A 22230-nucleotide genomic window follows, 5' to 3' on the forward strand; every position below is an offset into this window, starting at 1 on the left:
CAAACCCAGACATTCTTGATTCCTCGCTTTGCTTCTCAAGTGCTGCAATCAGGGTATCAACTGATTCCACAAAGATCACAGAGTCAGCCGTAAAGTCAAGGTCAGTTTCCTGCCAACAAAAGCACCCAAGCCACTTTTTTCCACAACTCTACCCAACACCCATTCCACACATGCACTAAACAGCGTAGAACACATCCCTGATGAACACCCGTCTTCATTGGGAAAATTTCATAGATTCTACCCCCACTCGGTACAGCATTCACAGTATCTGTGTGTACCTATAGGGTGGCTACAATGTCCAGCAACATCTTTGTGAGCCCACAAATTCTCATAATTTCCCAGACAGCAGCTTGATCAAGTGAACAAAAGGCTTTGCAAAAATCAACACAGGCTGCAAAGAAGCACTGCCGATATTCACACGTGTTCAATGACAGGTCGCAGAGCTAGGATTGGTTGATGACTGGCTTATGAATGTGAAGCCAGACTGTTCCAGTCACTGCTGGCCATCAATTCAAAGGGGAGATATTTTAGGAAATCAGTTTTTAACTAGTTTTTACAGTTATACATGACTGTTGCAATTGTCCTTACAATCCCACAGTTCTGTGTCTGTGCATGCATAAGCTCCAAGCCAGAAGCAAAATGTAGTACTTCTTTAAAACTGAATGAGCAATTCTGACACTTGGCCACACCCCATAGGATAGGATTGCCTGGGGAATGATGGTGCAGAATGTGCATCTTTACTCCTCAGTGATTACTGAACACAGGAATGTCTCAGTGCTAAGCTCATTAGAGAAAGAGGCCAAGTCTTAGCTAATGTTTCACAACCTCTCTGCGTCACTAGGGCCTCTTTCAAACTGGAATCACTCACAATATCATCTTTTAGATGTACAGTGCATCTGCAAAGTATTCACTGTGTTTCACCTTTCCACATTTTGTTATGTTATAGTCTTATTCAAAAATGTATTAAATTAATTTTTTCCTCAAAATCCTACACACAACACCCCATAATGATAATGTGAAAAAGGTTTCGTTTTTTGTTTTTTTGTTTTTAGATTTTTGACGATGTATTCAAAATAAATAATAAAAAAAGAAATCACATGTGTATAAGTATCCACAGTCTTTACCATGAAGCTCAAAATTGAGCTCAGGTCATCCTGTTTCCATTGATCATCCTTGAGATGTTTTTACAGCTTAATTGAAGTCCACCAGGGGTAAATTCATTTGACTGAACATGATTTGGAAAAACACACCTGTCTACATATAAGATCCCATAGCTAATAGTCTAATAATCCCACACCTAACTACAGCGGATGTGGAAAAGTTACGTGAGGACGGTTTACTCCAGAGGCCTGTTCAATCCCCGACCCCCACTCCTGCATCCAGCCCACAGTGGAGGTGCCATGGACAGAACCTGAGGAAGCAGAAGTGGGGCAATCACAGAGGTATCCGGGCTAGGTTAGCCACCAGACCTTACCGGCCGGCTATCCCTTCCATCACCCTGGCCAACGACAGCGTCCTGGACCATGCTGTCCAGCTAGCGCAGCTAACATGCTACCAGGCGGACAGAGCGCTCGTCAAGGGGGCAAAGTCCAGCGCTGGAGGACTCTGTGTTTATATCAGCAATGCCTGGTGCCACAATGCTGTTGCTGTTTGCAAGCACTGCTCACCACTGGGGGAGCTGATGATTATTAAGTGCTTGCCATTCTACCTGCCGAGGGAATATACTGCTATTCTGCTGGCAGCTATATACATCCCTCCCAGCTCCAACAACAACAGGAGTGAGGCACTGAACGAACTCCATCAGCACATCAGTGAACAGCTGACAGCCCACCCTGATGCTTCCCTCACCCTGGCTGGAGATTTCAACCATGCCAACCCCAAGAATGTGTTTCCACAACTCCATGGACATGTCAACTTTCCCACTAGAGGCACCAATATCTTGGACAATGTTTACACCACACACAAGGAAGCCTACAAAGCTTCCTCCCTCCCCCACCTTGGGACCTCCAACCACTCCGCTATTATGCTAATGCCTGCATACAGACCACTGCTTAAAGTCACAAAACCAGCCAAAAACTGGGTGTGGCCAGAGGGGGCATCAGAAATGCTCCAAGACTGTTTTTCCACTACTGACTGGAGCATGTACACACAGGCAGCCACCTACAACAACACCACAGATCTCCAGGAGTACACTGATACCGTCACTGCCTACATGAGGAAGTGCATGGATGACGTCACGGTCTCCAGAACCATCACCATTTGAGCCAATCAGAAACCTTGGCTGACAGGGGAAGTCCACAGGCTCCTGAAGGCTTGAAACGCTGCCTTCAGAGCTGGGGATGAGGTGGGCCTAAGGACAGCCAGGGCCAACCTGTCACGAGGAATCAGAGAGGCTAAGAGACAGTACTCCAGGAAAATCGCTGACTGCTTCAAGGACAGCAGAGACTCCAGAAATCTATGGCAGGGAATTCAGACCATCACAGACTATAAGCCCACCCCTCGGACCTGCGACAACTCCCCCTCTCTGCTGAATCAGCTGAACAACTTTTTCGCTCGCTTTGAGGCAGACAACAACATTCCAGCACAGAATATCCCTCCGCTTTCTGACATCCAGGTGCTGTCATTACCTTCGGAGAGCGTGAGGCGAACACTCAGAAGGATCAACGCAAGGAAAGCCCCTGGTCCCGATGATATTCCTGGTCGGGTCCTGAGAGACTGTGCTGAAGAGCTCAAGGATGTCTTCATGGACATCTTCAACATCTTGCTGAGACAAGCTGTTGTCCCGATGTGCCTCAAAGCCACCACCATCATCCCAGTTCTGAAGACATGGACCACATCAAATCTGCTCTCCCCCCCACACAAAACCCCTACCAGTTTGCATATCGGTCCAACGGCTTGACCAACAATGCTATCGCCACTGCCCTCCACTCAGCCCTCACTCACCTGGAGACCAAGGACTCGCATATCAGAATGCTGTTCATCGACTTCAGCTCAGCATTCAATACAATCATCCCCCAGCAGCTCATCCACAAACTAGTCCAGCTTGGACTCAACACCTCCCTGTGCAACTGCCTGCTGGGCTTTCTGACGAGGAGACCACAGGCAGTTCAGGTCGGCAGCAACACCTCCAGCACCATCATGCTGAACACAGGAGCCCCCCAAGGATGTGTGCTAAGCCCCCTCCTCTTCACTCTGCTGACCCACTGCTGCACATCTACATCCATTTCCAACCTCTTCATCAAGTTCGCAGACAACACGACTGTGGTGGGTCTCATCAACAACAACGATGAGACAAGCTATGGGGGTCGACAAGCCCCGACCCCCATCATGTACTCCTACAGGGATACCGTCAAGAGATCCTGACCAGCAGCATCACTGTATGGTACGGTGCCTGCACCATATCCTGCCGCAAGACCCTACAGCACACTGTGAAAGCAGCTGGGAAGATCATCGGTGTTCCTCTCCCCTCTCTGCTGGACATCGACCACACCCTGTTGTGAAAGTGTCGTGACACGGACCCACAACAGGGGGCGGTAATGAACGGACAATGGATAAGCCAAAAAGTAACAATTTAATGTTGTGAATCGCACAACGAAGTACAGACAATAACAATATGGTGGAATGTCAATTATACACAAGGTGACGTGTGGGCAGGCTCGAAGATAGAAGACGTCTGGCGAGAGAAGAGCCGGATCCCACACAGCTTCCACCACCAACGGATCTGAAGAACACCGGAGCCGCCAAGCCCTGCGCCCCAGGTGGCCACTGTCTTCAGCAGTCAGACCCGGTACTGCTGGCAGAGAACAGAAACAGTATTGATGAGTGCGAGTTCGCACACTCAGTAATCCCACAGTCTGTGTTTAGTTAGGAGGGAGCACCTCCACCTCCAATCACACACTTGTGCAGCTCCTGTTTAACCACTTATCTGGTTTGGGGTGTGAGGCGAAGCCATCGCAGTCCACACCAAACGCCAATCCCACAGATAAGGACACACCACAGGAAAACGGCTGCAAAGAAGTTCAGATTATTACTTTGTAAGTCAGCAGAGAAGTTACCTGAATGGTAGCTGATTTCTCGGCGGGGAGGTAGAGTTGCAGGCCGGCCTTTATGGTGGTGGTGATGTGAATGAGTGACAGCTGGTGCTGATAATGAGTGACAGCTGTCACTCCCGGTTGCTATGACGCCCTCTCATGCTTGAAGCCCACACTTCAAGCAGGGCGCCATCTGGTGGTGGTGGGCCAGCAGTACCTCCTCTTCAGCGGCCCACACAACACACCCGCCTCACCTGCAAAGCCACCAGGATCGCAGGTGACCCTAACCCTACCCAACTCACAGTCTTTTTACCCTTCTGCCATTGGGGAGGAGACTGCAGAGTCTCTGGCCCAAAACCAGCAGGTTCAAAGACAGTTTCTTCCACCAGGCAGTCAGGATGCTCAACTCCCTCCCTTCTCTTTGCCCACTCCCCCCACACACACCTCACTTTATCCTCCCCCATTGCACTATTGCATCCACATCAGGACCGCCTGTACTGATACTGCTACATTAGTATACAGTCATTGCACTATCATCAGCATACTGCCACTTGCACCACTGTATTATGCTGTTATGCTGTACTCTGTTAGACAAGTAATGGACCTTTTTATTTTTTGCAAAAACTATATGGATTTGAATTATGTGTGATTGCATCAGCCAAGCTTGAACCTTCGTGCGCATGCGTGAGTTTTTTCACGCCTGTCGGTTGCATTATTTGCCTGTGAGCACGCCTTGTGGGAGGAGTGGTCGAGCCCCCTCGTCAGATTTTTATTGTCAGGAAATTGGCTGATCGACTGCAGTTTTGCTTCATCAAAATTTTTTCAGAAAGTGTGAGAGACAGCCAAGTGGAAACCATTTGGAAAATTCAGATGGCTTTCGGTGAAGATCGTATGGGGATCACACAGATTAAGGACAATTACAACTGGATTAAAGACGGCCCACAGCGGTGGATGGCGTGCTGCGCACCGAGCAGCGATCGACAGGCTCAAACGACCAGATCATTTCCAAAGTGAACGCTTTGTTGATCCGGGACATCATCTGACTACCAGAGAAATGGCAAGACAGCTGGACATAGCACTTTTTCGGCACATTCCACTGTTACAGGAGTTTTTGTCATGGAAAGAGGAGCGGAGAAATTCACCACGGAGCCGCTCATGGCGCGGGACGAAAGCACCTCCGTGTTGGTCTCACAGGACAAGCCCTAACATGCCCAGCTCTTGCAGCATTCGGAAAATTCAGACGGCTTTCGGTGGCTTTTCAATCGTGTGACTATCCGAGAAATTGTGGATGAGCTGGACATTCCACAACATGTCCTGTGAGGCTTCATCACGGCGTTGCTTTATGTTCTGTGACCTGCGCCTCCGTCCCAACGCGCAAATTTCTCCGCTCCTCTTTCCATTACAAAAACTCCTGTAACAGTGGAATGTGCCGAAAAAGTGCCATGTCCAGCTGTCTTGCCATTTCTCTGGTAGTCAGACGACGTCCCAGATCAACAAAGCGTTCACTTTGGAAATGATCTGGTCGTTTGAGCCTGTCGATCGCTGCTCGGTGCGCAGAGCGTCATCCGCCGCTGTGGGCCGTCTTTAATCCAGTTGTAATTGTCCTTAATCTGTGTGATCCCCATAAAATCTTCACCGAAAGCCATCTGAATTTTCCAAATGGTTTCCACTTGGCTGTCTCTCACACTTTCTGAAAAAATTTTGATGAAGCAAAGCGGCAGTCGATCAGCCAATTTCCTGACAATGAAAATCCACTGAGGGGGCTGGACTACTCCTCCCACAAGGCGTGCTCACAGGCGAATGGCGCAACCGACAGGCGTGAAAAAACTCACGCATGCGCACGAAGGTTCAAGCTTGGCTGATGCAATCACACGATTCAAATCCATATAGTTTTTGCAAAAAATAAAAAGGTCCGTTACTTTTCTAACAGACCTCGTATTACACTGTTATCCACTGCACTCTTGTATTTAATGTCATACTGTTTACAATGGTACACTTTTGCCATTTGCACAACAGCATCATACTGTTATACTTACACGGCCTACACTGTTTATACTGTTTCATATTATTTTTATTTTGTAAATCAGTAATATTTATGGTAAATTTTTTACTTAGCTTAGTAGTAGTTTTTATTCTATACTGTGCACCGTGGGTCTGAGAGGACTGATATTTCATCTGTGCTGTATGTCAAGTATGTATAGCATATTTGACAAGAAAGCTGACTTTGACATTTGACTTTGACTGTAAAATTCTGATCCAGGTGGGATTTGAGCACAGCTCCTGATGTAAAAATATGATGAACAACTAAAGTTGTACAGAAATAATGCCACACTTTTATAGAAGTGATGGAGACGTAATATTCTTTTTTTTATTAGAGATCAGCTACGTCTGTACGACTTCTAGCTGAGACACCGGAAATGAGGTGGACCCTTTTTGATGAGCTGATATGCAAAATTACCTCAGAGTGTAGCAACTTGAAAATAAAAACTGCAAGCTGGCTGTTGCTAAAAGTGGCCTATTACATCACACTGCTTGAGAACCGTTGAGTAAAATCCACATGCAGCCAAATCTTTTGCGTTGTGCCAGTGTAACTTCAATATAAATTATTCATCGGGTAGTTGGCTTAGCCGTTGCGGCCCCTAAAAGCTGTTTGCAAATTGCAAATGTAGCAACATAAAGGGTGTCAATCATGCAAACCTCTACAGTGGGTCTTCTTGTTCATCAAGTAACAAGAGAATTCTGATTTAAACAGATATTTCCATAAGCTTTTTACTGACAAAGCATAGAGCATGGTGTAAGAAATCTACCGTATGGACATGAGCTCTGTAGAGTTATTACAGTGCCAATATTAAAGAGAGGTAAGGAAAAGTCAAACTTCACAATAAGTGATGCCTTTGCAATATAGTAATCCACTGATAAAGCAAAGCATCCACGAGGTGGGAGATAGGATTACTGCAGGTATTCATTGTAAAATATGTTTTTTTTTTTATCTGCATTTTTTTATTTTATATACAGCAACAATTGTTGAAATCATATATATAATACCAGTTAGGATTATCATCCTTTAAAATCCCAGGATAAGCAGTACTGACCAGGCGGAAGACTTTAAAAAAATCTACATTGGCGTAGAATTTGTCCTCAATGATCTGCAGCCGCTGTTGGGTCAGGATGCACAGAGCATTGCGAACAGAAGATAGCCCTCGGCGACTGGGGAAAATCAGGAATCGCTCTAGCAGCTTTGTGTTGCAGGCAATGTCCTTTAGATGCAAGTCTGGAACCCCAAAGGCAAACTGGAAAAAGGTTAAAGTGGACAGCAGACATTAGTATAACTGAAAACATACATCCCAACCTCTCAGAATATTCACGTTCAGCAAACAGAGCATCAATTCAAAAGCTCCCTTTCCTCCATAGAAGTTTAATAATGTTGTTGAACATTTATCCCAAGTGAAAGCTCTGATGAAGATTATTTTCGGTATTTTTAAAACTGTACTGCAACAGTGTATTTCAGCTCACAAGTCTGTCTTCTATATTTCACAAGGATGCCTAGAAATCAAACAGATGGGTATAGACTATCCCTCCAATGCAGGTTTTTTCTCGAGTAAGTTTTTTTTGTTTTTTTTTACAATAATACAATGGTTCATTGTAACTCCTCTACTTTTCAAGCCAAAAATCCTGTGGTCCCCAGATAACTTATCAGTATTTTTTTAATAAATACTGAAAATAAATAAATTGCTTGAACTAGAACTTGCTGTCAATGAATGTTGCTCACACTGAAAAAAAAAAAAAACTTTAACCCTGAGTGAACCACAAACCTTTGTCTGGGCTACAATTTTGATTGACTCAGTAACTGTTTGCTGATTGAGCGTTACTGATTTTTCTCATGTATTGCATCAAAACACTGTTCACCATTTACCAGACTGAATAAGTCATGACATGAATTTGAATTACACCATTCCACAGTGACTGCACTCACTAATGTGAAAGAATTGTTGTTAGTTGTGGGTGGAAATGCCACGTTAGTGTTGTTCAGTCTCAGTATAGCCTTGTTCATTATGCATTGTTGGAGATCAAATGTAAGTATAGAGTACCACAAGGTTCTGTTCTAGGTCCACTGTTATTGACCCTTTATGTAGCCCCTCTTGGTCAGATTATATGTAGCTATGTGATTGATTTTTTACTGTTATGGTCCAGCCACAAAGAGAATATGACCAATTAACACTGGGTGACTGTGTAATTTGTCAGAGTAAATGAATCAAAAATGTGGTAGTAAAGTTTGATCCAACATTGCCATTTGATCTGCACAGTAGAAAAGAGAGAAATATTGCTAATTTTCATTTGCATAATATTCCAAGTATCAGGCCTACTTTGTCAACGGCTAATGCTGACACCTATTCTTGCCTTTGTGTCCTTCAGAAATGGATTATTGCAACATACCCTTTTCTGGTCTGTCACAACAAAAGTGCAAGATCTTTTTTGTGATCAAATTTTTATTTCATTTTATAAAAAAAGAGAAAAATAATGTAAATAGGCATATACATATTACATAAATTATTCACAAAAAAGATCTTTTAAGATGAACAGGAATGTGGCTGCTAGAGTTTTAACTACAACCAGGAAATGTGATCACATCACATCTGTGTTGGCCTCCCTTCACTGGCTTCCTGAGAGCGGATCTGAAGGTTTTACAGTTAACCTGTAAAATTCTTCATGGTCGTGGACCCGCATATCCAAGGGAACATTATTGAGCCGTATGCACCGACCCACAGTTTGTGATCTGGGGGTACATGGTTGTTTGGTGTTTCAAGGTTCAAGAAGCAGTTAGAATGTTCTCTGGCTTTGGACTATCATGCTCCTGTCTTGTGGAATAATCTGTCTGTGGATATTACAGGGTCTACTTCAGTAGAAACATTTAAGGCCAATCTTAACATCTGTTTGCATGCTGTTTATATATTAGCGTATGGTTTTCATTTATTTTAAATGACTTTTCAGTCTATGTATGTGTATGGTTTGGTTTCTGTTTTAAATCTGTTTAATGTTTAATCTGTTATTTTATAATCTTTTTTTTTTACTTAACATTAATTGTACAAGACATTATAAATTTTGACTTGAAAGTGGTTTATAAAAAATTATGATAATCGTTCTTGTTGTTATTGTTAATTATTGAAATATCATGTCACTCCTTGCAAAACAGACTTGTAAACTGAGTAGAGCTTCACACTTCCTCCTTACTTTTTAAATGCACATTTTTAATCCATGAATGGACAGATGGACTAAAAAAATAAATTCACTTCGCATCCTGTTTCACAGTAAACGTGAATCATCATGACTCATTTCAGGAGAATATTATTCACAGAGGGCATTTTATTCACATTACTGGCAGGCTACCATTTAGTCTGCAATATTTTGAACTTCAAGGACAGACTCATGTTTTTAGTACATACTATCAATGAGTGTTGGAAACTAATGCAGAAGGATGGAGTACCTCTAGGGACTTAAAGGAATTCCAATCAACTGGTCATATATTACAGATAATGCGGTATACGTGAGCGTTTTGCTGTTTCTATTTGTACTGATTTCCCAATCTTCAAGTTATATCATTTAATCCCTGTATGTGAACTTGTCAAACAGTAAAAGAAAGAAGTTGTTCCCAGAAAAACTACAGAGGGAACAAAGTATCACTTGGACCTGGTTGGATCTAGGGTGTGACAGCCTGACATGAATAGTCCTCTTTACCTTGTTATTCGCTGTATGAAACCTCTTTGTTCTTTTGTTTCTTTGTGTGATATGTCACAACCACCTGACCAATAATGTACATATGAGGGGTAATGGATTATAAATTACAGGAGTATGTAATTCTGATACCCTCTGATAGGCTGCCATCCTACCCGGGATGTACCCCACCCTGCCCCCCGTGACTGCTGGGACAGGCTCCAGCTCCCCATGACCCTTGACTGGCATAACAGGTATAGAAAATGAATCAATAAATATAATGCTGATACAATTTGTAACTGTGTTTAATTACAGTTACAAATGAAAGAGTAATATCTGCTGACAAGTTTTTTTTTTTTTTTTTTTTGTTTTTTCAAAAATGGGCAGATTCTGTACAAATGCAGAATGGGTCTCCTATTTTTTTTGTCCTGCTACCACCACCACCCCCCTTCGGAGGACAACTTTGTTTTTAGTGCCATGATTAGTTTCAAATGAGACGATCTCATAATATTACAATCTCAAAATATTACATTCACACAAAAGATCAAATAAAAAAATTCAGTGCATCCTCCACCAATCCCTTTTTAGTGAGAAAATGCTTACACAGTAAAATCACCAGTGTAAAACTAACACTGATAGTGTTAGTTTTACACTGGTGATTTTACCGTGTATGGAAGGAGGCCTCAGATATGCCAAAATATACAAAATGTGAGACAAATAACACAGAACAAAGTGAGACAGATGAGAGACAATACAGGGTGATATATGAATAGTACAGACAAAACAAGACTGAGAGGACAGTTTAACAAGCAGGACCAGGCACAGAGTAAAGATATGCTGTTACAATCCTGTGGGGTGAACTGTGATAAAGTGGTTGTCTTTGGGGATGCTGAGGTTTATCATGTATGCTGTGTATCTGTGTGTATGTGTGTGAAGTTGTGGGAACTGATGTGTATGGGTGGAGAGAGAACAATCAGTAGAGAACAGAAGAGATAGTGATCAAGTGGTGGTGATGAAGGGGAGCAGAGGGGTGTGAGTTTGCTGAAATATGCAGTTGAAAGTTATGTTTTGGTTGGAATTAGAAATGATAAAAATGGATTCCAGTTTCATTTATGTTACTTTCTTTTTTTTTTTTTTTTGAGCATTATTTCTCTATAAAAATGTATTGTGAAATTAGGTTGGTCCAGTGAGTGAGTGAGTAAGTGAGTGGTCCTAGCTCTAGAGGACTACTTTCTTAGCAACAATTAGAGAGATGAGCAATGGATTTTTGAATTTCAATTTCAGTAAGTTGCAATTTATGTCATTTATATAGCACCAAATCACAACAAAGTTGCCTCAAGGTGCTTCACATAAGTAAGGTCTAACCTTACCAACCCCCAGAGCAAGCACATAGTGGTAAGGAAAAACTCCCTCTGAGGAAGAAACCTCAAGCCGCCTAGACTCAAAGGGGTGACCGACCCTCTGCTTAGGCCATGCTACAGACACAAATTACAAAACAATTCACAAAATGAATATACAGGAAATGCTGCCGGTGCACAACACAGGAGGCCTGCAGAAGAAGACACCCACTCCCATCTCTGGATGGAGCTGCACCACAAACAGAGAGAAAAAAACAGAATCAGGCATCAGAAAGACAACAAATACGATATAATTTGTCAGCATTAAGCAACAAGCAAAACAAAACAAAGGCTAAGGTGATGGCCGGCCACTAGCCCTAAACCCAGAAGTCAGATAAGGTTGGTAAGTTAGGTAAAGCTGAGGCCATAGCTCACTGCGTTTCCTAATAAAATGAATTAAAAGAGGAAAAAGCATAGTACCATACTATGCCAGTATGCTTGCCATATGAAAGGGAAAATAAGTGTGTCTTAAGTCTGGACTTGAACATCTCTACATAATCTGAATGTTTTATTGACACAGGGAGATCATTCCACAAAACAGGGGCACGATAAGAGAAAGAGAAAAAAAATTTAGATGGGATGTGAACTTTGAAAATATCACCAAGGAGACAGAGGGGTGTAGATAGTGGGATTCTCAGCTCAGGATGGTAGAGAGTGTATCAGTGACAGTAACCCATACAGAGTGAACTGCTTGATAAGCCAGACTGCGTGAAGACAGTTATCTTTGCTACTTAATGTGCACTGTGAACAGATATATGAGTTGGCCACTCTCATTTTAAACATTGTGCTTTGAGTGATGTGGGCTCTGTGTATGACTTTATATTGCATATGTTGTAAGTTGATGTTAGTGGTCATGAAGAAGGTGTTTTTAGAGTTGTTCCTAGAAGTCAGGGTTGGGAGAGAGGACCAGGTCATTTTCCCACTTGGTTGTTGGAAGTGTTATATTTAAGTTGTAAAAAAGTGTAAATAGTTTTGAGACTAGTTTTTTGAGTTGTTGATTTTCAGAAGTTCTTCAATTAGCTGAGATGGTTGTGTGTTTAGACATTTTTTTTTCTTTGATTCTTGATTTCAGGTGTTGATATTGAAGGATTTGGTCTCTCCCAACCCCATATTTCTGTTGAAGTTTGTTAAATGACATGAACTGATTATTCTCAAATAAGTGGTGGAAGTATGTGATTCTTTTTTGCTCCCACGTGAAAAGTCAACCGGTTCGTTTTGTAAAGGGCCTTTCACACCGAGTGCACCAACATGGCAAACATCACTCTAAAACCCATTCTTTTCAATGGGAAGCATTGCGGAAACGCTGCATCGCAGTGTGCGTGCAAAAACTGGTCTTGCACGATGCTCTGCTATGATCGCGTGCTCCAGATTGTGAAATTTTAAAAACATATTATTTATGTCTTGCGAGTTTTGGATAATGGTTCCTGAAGAGTCCAAAATTGATGGGATGATTGATTTCTCTTTTTTATGTTGGATTTGTGAGATGCTTAGTTCATTTGTTAGATGTTTCATTTTTTTTTCTATTGTTGCTGTTTTTAAACTATATAAAGAGTAATGCAGAATGAATTTCCCATTACATTGCTGTCAAGAGTAGCAAAGTAAATGGTGCTACTGCCTGAAATAAACTGTCTGCAGGCTGCAAGCTTCAAGCCCCACAGCTCTAAAGACTATAGGACCATGAATGCTACATTCTCTGAAGCAGCTTACAAGGTTTCAAAGACAGATAAGTTACTCATATTACCTTCAGTAAGTGTAATTTGTGTCAAGACATCACAAATACATCTGTTCATTTGCGATTTAGTGGAGAAAGCATCAAGCCGTTGTTAGATTACTGCTTATTAAAGCTTCTTAGAACTCTGGTAGAACTGTGCTGCATTGAAGACTTTAAGTAATTTTATACTCATGATGAAGCATGTCCCTTACAAAAATGCACATCTATAAACTTTCTTTTCTCTCTTCTTCATTTGTATTTGGCATTGAGATAATACAATATTTTCTTAAGAAGCAATGGTAAACATATTACATGACTTTAATTTCATGGTTGTGGGATTAGATGAAAAAAATGTTTGTTTTAAAATAATCTTCACAATCCCAGTGAGTTCCCATGCACCTGCTCAGGCCTGATTTGGGCATTGACGAGCTGATAGACAACTCTTTCTGACAAAGGAACGTCTCTCAGCAGGAATGAAGTCAGTATCTCATCATCCTTTAAGATTGTCTCCACCTTTATTCCTCTGCCTACAAACGGAAACAGAGAGAATAAATATAAACAAAAATAAACACCTCTGGTAGTGTTTTCAGTCCCATTTGTTTGTCAGGTAGGTAGACAGGTAGATGGATGGATGGATGGATGGATGGATGGATGGATGGATGGATGGATGGATGGATGGATGGATGGATGGATGGATGGATGGCTTTATCAATCACTTGGCAAGGTCCCTCCTGGAAATTAACGTTCCATTAGCAGTACAGTACTGATAAAAACAATAACAGTACACAATAGTAAAAAAACAAAAAATGCTAAACAATACAAACTGTAATACTGGTCGAACTGTATAACAAAACAGATTGCACTATTCACGACAAGATTGTACTGTTCATATTGCACTAGAATCTTAGTGATAGAACATTATGCAGTATGCTACATAATGCAGTATGTTGTTGTGCATGTGGTAGTCAGTAAACCTCACTCCCTAAAGGACTCTGTGGGCACACAGGCCAGAGCCTGGGTTTTAGCCTTCTGGTCAGAGCACCTGCCTCCCATGCTGGAGATCATGAGTTTGTGTCCCGAGGAGCGACAGTGAAGTGGAGACATACACAATGCAGAGGTTAAACTGGTACCGTGACCCGGATGGGAGTAAGGCTTAGGTGGGTGAGTATGACGGAAGAGAGCAGGAGTTGCCGTAAGCCTCAATCCCCAATAGCTAATGGACTGTCTGACCACAATGGCCAGGGCCCGGGTTTTAGCCTTCTGGTCAGAGCGCCTGCCTCCCATGCCAGACATCGTGAGTTTGCATCCTGAGAGTGAAGTGACAAGAGAAGTGAGACATCCACAACGCAGAGGTTAAACAGGTCCAGTCCAATCTGTTGTCCACCCACAGCCCGATGTACTTGTAGTTGTCTACCATCTCTACCTCATGACCCTCAATCAGAACTGGTCATGGACATGGCCTTGACTTCCTAAAGTCCGGGACCAGCTCATTAGTCTTTGAGGTGTTGATCTGCATGTGACTTCTGTGGCACCATACAACAAAGTCCTCCACTAGACTCCTATACTTGTCCTCTCTGCCATCCCTGATAAACCCCATGATAGCTGTGTCGTCCACAAATTTCTGTCTGTGGCACAGCTCTGAGTTGTAACAGAAGTCTGAGGTGTATAGAATGTAGAGAAGAGGGCACAGCACGGTTCCCTGTTGTCCTCCTGTGCAACTGAATACAGTGTCAGACATGACGTCCTTCAGTCAGATATACTGTGGTCTGTCAGGGAGGTAGTTGAAAATCCAGGTCACCAAGAAAGGGTTCACTTGCACCTGCATCCTATCTCACAAAGTCAAGGAAGAGTTCAGTAAACTTTGAGCCTGATGTGGTTTGGAATCATTTTTAATTGATATCTTTATGTCTCCTATGTCCATGTTTTCTGTACTTTGGATAACAAGAGGACTGTTGGACCTTGGTGAATTCATGCACTCTCTGAGTGCCCTTACATTGTTAAATCTCCTATAAACAACCACAGATTGCTGCCATTGTGAAAGTTTGTGAGATATCTTGTATTCTAGGCAGCAAACAAGCAAAAAAAAATTGTCTGTTAAATGGCATGCATGTGCTGTTGTTGATTATTGTCTACTAACATGGATTTGTTTGACCTCCTCCATGTCAGGCACTGGGGTTGGTTAAACATGATACTTAATGAGGCATATTTTGAGCGAGTCATAAAATATCTCTAGAAACTGTCTAACAAAAAAAAAAAGTGCCGCCATGCTGCCCTGTGTCAGTATTTCCACTGACCTGTCAGTGCATGAATGGAGAGAAAGAGAAAGAGAAAGAGACAGACTATAGAACCCGACAGTTTTGTTGATCCAACCTACACCAAATTTGTTGTGCTGATAGCTTGGTTCACTGGGCTCCTTTTGGACATATTTAAGATATGTTTTATTGCACATTTAATAGAATAATCACATTTCTTGTTCTATACTGTTTAATCTATGGCAGTCTGTCATGACTACAAAGAGCTTAATGGCCATCCCATATATGGGTAAAGAGGTGGTGTGTTGGCTCCACCCCATGTAACCTGGTTGGGATGAAAACGTCTTTATCTCTAGAATTATGGCGTGACCGCAAACAAGGCTAACAGGCTAACATTAGTTTGGGTGTTATTAAAGCATGTTTTTTTTATGGACAAAACAGTGGATTTATTCAATGAGTGGCTTTGCTGGGACATCAAAAATTATGACTGCATTATTGTAGAGAAGCTTGAATCTTCGACTGGACTGGGATGCTTGACGCGAGGACGTTTCGCTTCCAATCGCAGAAGCTTCCTCAGGTAAATTACTTGCCCTGGTAGTCTAACTTCTGTCTTGACTCTTGTAGAGAAGAATAACAGAAGCCAGCAAACGCTGGAGTTTTAAACATAACCAGACCCCTCCTACCGAGAGGCAGACTGCTATTGGCTAGTGACTAACAATTGTATGTGGGTGCCCAAGATGGTCCCTGGATAAAGTGCAGAAGTCCCAAAGAACAAAGAGAACAGACAGACAGGAGACGGAGCCAAGAAGAAGAGGAGTGTCTCTCCCTTATTTAGCAGGAGTAGGGGAAAAACTACAGAGGATCTTCAGACAGCACAAAATCCCAGTTTACTTTAAACCTATTAACACCTTGAAACAGAAATTAGTTCACCCTAAGGACAGGATCCCTAGATAGCAGAGCAATGTAGTGTATTCTATCAGATGTCAGGAAAACTGTAACAAACACTACATAGGTGAGACTAAAGCCCCTTTCACAATGGGGTATTCGTAGAGCTGTGTATTGCAGCGTTGTGTTTCATTTAAATATGCCCTAAATGCGCGCATACTCAGCCTTTGTCCGTGCTCGTGGATCTGCTTGCAGCTGCATCTGTTCGCTTTTTAATGTGTGCACCTTGCCGCTATTTAATACCAGTTCCCTCCTGTCAGCTGTGCAGAACACATCACTGTACTTGGAAAACAGTGGACTGTATCATGACGGTTTTACAGTTTCATTACTGCCACGTATGTAGCCAAAGCTGCTATTTACTGCCTCTGTGGAAGTGAGCTCTGTTCTCTCCTGCACGATGTGGTGCGGTTCAGAAACAGAGTCATTTAACATTATTATTATTATTTTGTCTTGATGGATCATTTTCATTGTGTACAGATGCTGCTGAGTCTGGCTATGGTAAAGGCTGCTGTGACTTTTAAAGCTCTGGTTGCTCCAATCAAGTCTGCTGATTTGATCAGACCTGATCGATCCGGGCGTTTGATGAGCGCACCAACATGCAGCGAGTGCGCTTCTATTTTAAAGTCACAGGTTTGATCAGACACACAGAGAGAGAGAAAGAGAGAGAGAGCGAGAGAGAGAGAGAGTGAGGGAGAGCACGCGACAGAGGGAGAGAGTGACTGACCTGCTGTTTCTGGATTTCTGAGTTGAGGTTTGATTCCCTGTTCTGAACACACAGGCGCTGTGGGCTGTGTGATCATCAATTCTCAGCTGATTCCTCTGGCTTCACACACTCAGTTTTCGGTTGTGTACAGGAGCGCTGTGTTGTACAGACTTGCATGCAGTAATGCTGTGCTGTGCAGACTTGCTTAAAACTCTGTCCAGCACTCTACGCCGAGGAAAATTAAACATGTTTAATTTCTTCCGTCCTACGCGCGTAGCCCTCAACATACAGCTGCCCTGTCATTAGGAGGGTGCTAACTAGAGCACAGTAGGTGCTAATTAGAGCAACTGTTTAGCCCCTTTCACATTGGCGTATTCGTAGAGCTGCTTATTGTGACGTATTGTCTACGCTGAGTTGAGCAGCTCTCTGCCCACTTTTAGCAGCTCTACGTTGAGTTTTTTCTCCCTACGCAGCACTATGTTGAGGGCTACGCGCATAGGATGGAAGAAATTAAACATATTTAATTTTCTTCGGCATAGAGTGCTGGACACAGTTTTAAGCAGGTCTGCGCAGCATAGCGTTACTGCAAGCAAGTCTGTGCAACACGGCACTCCTGTACACAACCAAAAACTGAGTGCTGCATCCAGGGGAATCAGCTGGAGAACATGAGAATATGATCACACAGCCCACAGTGCCTGTGTGTGCTCAGAACAGGGAATCGAATCTCAAATCAGAAATCCAGAAACAGCAGGTCGGTCGGTCGGTTGCTCTCTCTCTCTCTCTCTCTCTCTCTCTCTCTCTCTCTCTCTCTCTCTCTCTCTCTCTGTGTCTGATGAAACCTGTGACTTTAAAATAAAAGCGCCGTTGCTGCATGTTGGTGCACTCATCAAACGCCCTGATCGATCAGGTCTGATCAAACCTGAAAAGAGCTGTGACTCTTTAAAATAAAAGCCTCATCGCTGCATGTCAGTCAGATCGGCATGTCAGATCGATCAGGTCTGATCAAATCAGTGGATCTGATCGGAGCAACCGGAGCTTTAAAATTTTAACGCGTCATAGTGTTTCATTCACAGCAGCCTTTTCCACAGCCCAGACTCAGCAGCATCTGTACACAATGAAAATGATCCACCAAAACAAAAAATACTAATAATAATGTTAAATGACTGTTTCTGAGCCACACAACACCATGCAGGAGAGAACAGAATGCACTTCCACAGGGGCAGAAAATAGCAGCTTTGGCTACATATGTGGCAGTAATGAAACTGTAAAAACCTCATGATCCGGTCCACTGTTTTCCAAGTGCAGTGATGTGTTCTGCACAGCCAGCAGGAGTGAACTGGTTTTAAATAGCGGCAAGGTACACGCAACTGTGTGCACACATTAAAAAGCGAACACACGCAGCTGCAAGCAGATCTATGAACACGGAAAAAGGCTGAGTACGCGTGCCTTTTGGCCGTATTTAAATGAAACACAAGCCGCAATACGCAGCTCTACAAATACGCCAATGTGAAAAGGGCTTTAGTCACTAGCCAATACCAGTCTGCCTCTCGGTAGGAGGGGTCTGGTTAGGTTTAAAACTCCAGCTTTTGCTGGCTTCTGTTATGCTTCTCTACAAGAGTCAAGACAGAAGTGAGCCTACCAGAGCAAGAAATTTAGTTGAGGAAGCTTCTGCGATTAGAAGCGAAACATCCTCGTGTCAAGCAACCCAGTCCAGTCGAAGATTCAAGCTTCTCTACTATGGAGACCACCTGGACAACTGAGAGCCTTTACAGAAAGACTGCATTATTGCCTCAGGAAATTACTGTTGATTGGAGCAAATGCCAGGTAAGCCAGAATACCTGCTAACACGTTAATGTCGCTAACTTGAATTACATGAAAGATTCAATTGGAGGAAATACTGAAGCACGCACTTCTTGGGCAATCTGTTTGGATAATTAATTGCACAACATTTATCATGCAATACTCAGAAATGCTCCTTATTTAGCAGTTAGCATCATGCTATGTGATGCTAGCTAAAAGATGACATTTTCAAAATATGTGAATGATTAAATCCATCATGAATCATTGTTTCATGGTGCTAACCTTGAAGTCTTGGCCAGGTCATCAGCCATATGAACATAAAACTTACAAATAAATTATAACAATAATAAAAAGCCTTATTTTTCTGTGTTTATTAGTAGATCGCAAGCCAACTTTAGATGTACATGCTTCCACCTACTGTCCTGGAGTGTGTAGAGTCATGGCATTATTATATGGCTGCAATGCTATACACGCTGTGATTGGCAGATTTATGGTCTGATATTTTCCCCTATCAGACCGTTACCATTACAATCAGTCCAGATTACATATCACATTCATTACAAACCAGAAAGCTAAAAATACGATTAGAAAAACCAAGTCGGACATGAAAACACTCCATACATATCTAAACAGTATCGGAAAACACGTACAGATTGAAATCTTACCAGTTAACCTGACCGTCTGTTAAGAGATGAAGAAAGCAAACAGGTCTGACTACGTGCCCAAAACCGTCAGCAGCTTTCATATTCGAGTGATACCATAAGGTCGCGTGTTTTTATATAGCATAGCCATATTACAAACAAACTATTAACCTCGCTTGCTCGGTCTGTAGGGGAATATCACACCTCTGTGTTTTTCGCATGGACCTCGCTAAACGCTCAGTCTGTACTGTCAACACCTCGGTCTGATATTTTCCCATAGAGACGTCGCGCTCAGTTAATAATCCTTTAATACATGTTCCTGTGGAGAGAAAATAGCATCTTCTGTGACTCTATGATTACTCGTAGAGGGTTAAGAAGGACTGTGAACTGCTTTGTCAGCAGAGAAAGTAAACAGCTTAGATTACAAGCCTTTCTTAAGACTTTGTGATGTAATCCTGTCACACACACTGTCCCACACTCAGACAGACTGATGAAAAAGCTACAGTCAGGTCTGTAAGTATTACTGGACAGTAACATAGTGTTTTGCGTTTGTACCTCTGTACAACACAACTTAGGAATTAGGGCCATTTGTATACATCATACCTCAGTTTTCACAAGGAATTGGACAAACAAAATACAGGATAATTTTTCATGCAAATAATTAATTTCAGAACCAGGACGGTGTAGGATGTTCCCAAAAACTGAGTGACTATGCAAGAAGGAGACTAGTGAGGTGAAGCTACCGAGACACCCACACAGCTCTTAAGGAGATCTCTGGTTGTGATGGGAGAAACTGTCCACAGTGCAAATTTATCTCTGTTGCATGTCCAGTTAGTTGAAGAGTTTCAAAGTGGAGTGGTATTGAGAAGGATTTCATTAAAAAGATGTGAAATTTCAGTGACAGTTTGCCATAAGGCACATGGTGACACAAGCTTTTCCCCTGCCACCTGTATCAGAAAACCAATCACTTTCTCACTTCATGCTGGTGTTGCTACTGTATGTAAGACCAGAATCATGAACATGGTATGTTTTTGAACCTATAGGGGGCACATAGCTGTCCCTGTACTGATGCCATGGACTCTGACACAGTATCAGTATCTGACTTCCCTGAATGAGAATGCGATATGCCTTCTAGTCATTTGAATTTAAGTCCATTGCTTTGTTTAGACCCACCATGACAATTGTCAATTCAAGTCAAAATCTGGGGGCATGCATTGGCTCTACCATACAGGTGAATTGCTGCAGAGATGGTTAGCCTTCTGGAAAGTTCTCCTCTCTCCACATAGGAATGTTGGAGCTCTGACACAGTGACCACCGGGTTCTTGGTCACTTCCCTGACTAAGGCCCCTCTCCTCCGGTTGTTCAGTTTATACAAGTGGCTTGCTCTAGGAAGAGTTTTGTTGGATCTAAACTTGTTCCATTTTTGGATGAGGGAAGCCACTGTGCTCATTGGGACCTTCAAAGCAGTAGAAATGTTTCTGTATCCTTCCCCAGATTTGTGCATCGAGACAGTCTTAGAAGTCTACAGACAATTCCTTTGACTTCATGCTTGGTTTGTGCTCTGACATGCACTATCAACTGTGGGACCTTATATGTAGACAGGTGTGTGTCTTTCCAAACCATGTCCAATCAACTGAATTTACCCCAGATGGACTCCAATTAAGCTGTGGAAACATCTCAAGGAGGCTCACTGGAACCAGAATGCACCTGAGCTTCATGACAAAGGATGTGAATACTTATGTACATGTGATTTCTTAAGTATATATATATATATATATATATATATATATATATATATATATATATATATATATATATATATATATATATATATATATATATAAAAATTTGCAAAAAAAAACTTTTTCACAGTTTGAGGAAAAGATTAATTTACTCCATTTTAGAATAAGGCTGTAACATGACAAAATGTGGAAAAAGTGAAGTGTTGTGAATACTTTCTGGATGTACCATACAGTAAAACATGAAGCATTAGTGCTCAAAAGACTTAACACCTTCCTTATCGAGTCAAGTGACAAACTGTAAATTATTTAACTGTTGCTAACCAGATTAAATGTATTCAAATGGCTTGTGGATCTCCAGCTAGATGAATTTATGAGCCTTCAAAGTAAATAATTTGGTAACTCTGCTTTTAAGCACGAGTAATAGTCACATAAACTTCTAACTAAAAGCCCAAATGTTACTGGGAAATCCATGAAGGTGCCAATTAGCCAAAAAATCCAGGTTGAAAAATGACAAGATTTTACAGTTCTTGAACCCAGCAGTACTGACCTGAGACCTGTTCAGGCTGTGTGCGTAGGGTGTCCATGAAGTTACTCATAGCAGTAATTTCCCTCCAGAGGCGATCAATCTGCAGAAAGTTTGGATCTCTAAAGAGAAGCTCATGTGCATCAGAGTAGAATCGTGACAATCTGGAGAAAAAGATCAACAACAGATCAAACAAATTTTCGTTGTGATTCTTTTGAAATGTAATGAGACAGGAGAAATGTTTTCTTGCACTTCAATCATAAATGAAAGGTTTCAAGTTTATTTTTGTTCAAAACTGCCTCCTTCTAGGAGCACAGGGTGATACTCACATGGAATTGTTGTAGTTGGACACCAGCCCAGGAGATTCACCTTGGGTTGGGTATTGAAAACAAGGGTTGTTGGCATTGCAGAAGATTCCTTGGATCCATGGCAGGATACCTGAGGAGGGCATGGCCTTGTTGGGGAAATGGCCTGAGGCAGAGAAGGCACCATTAGATTTCAGTTCTCCAAACAAATGAGTAATCATGAATGAGAAACCACACGTCAGAAATGGTGCTGGTTGAACAATCCTGATATTGTTGTGGAAAGAGTTCTTTGCTTACATTCATGTTGACGGTAGAGCGGATTCAGTCGTCTTAACCAGACAAGTCCCATAAACAGCACAATAGGCCACATGATCTCCATGAAGAAACGCACCTGGTACAAATTTTTTACATTTCACTCAAGTAGTTCTTGGAAAGCAACTGATTCTATTATATATATATATATATATATAT

General features: G+C 42.2%; 1 protein-coding gene across 1 annotated transcript in view; it reads right to left on the bottom strand.

Moving 5' to 3' along the window:
• LOC117511711 (retinal-specific phospholipid-transporting ATPase ABCA4-like) overlaps window positions 1-22230 on the bottom strand; it is a 210397-nt gene that overhangs the window by 180504 nt on the left and 7663 nt on the right. The window contains exons 3-7 of the mRNA XM_034171629.1: window positions 22057-22150; window positions 21784-21925; window positions 21479-21618; window positions 13248-13375; window positions 7124-7321 (exon numbers count right to left, since the gene is read on the bottom strand). Coding sequence (XP_034027520.1) covers window positions 7124-7321; window positions 13248-13375; window positions 21479-21618; window positions 21784-21925; window positions 22057-22150 — 702 coding nt within the window. The remainder of the gene's footprint in view (window positions 1-7123; window positions 7322-13247; window positions 13376-21478; window positions 21619-21783; window positions 21926-22056; window positions 22151-22230) is intronic.

The sequence above is a fragment of the Thalassophryne amazonica genome, chromosome 1, assembly GCF_902500255.1.
Source record: "Thalassophryne amazonica chromosome 1, fThaAma1.1, whole genome shotgun sequence".
NCBI classification, from domain to species: Eukaryota; Metazoa; Chordata; class Actinopteri; order Batrachoidiformes; family Batrachoididae; genus Thalassophryne; species Thalassophryne amazonica.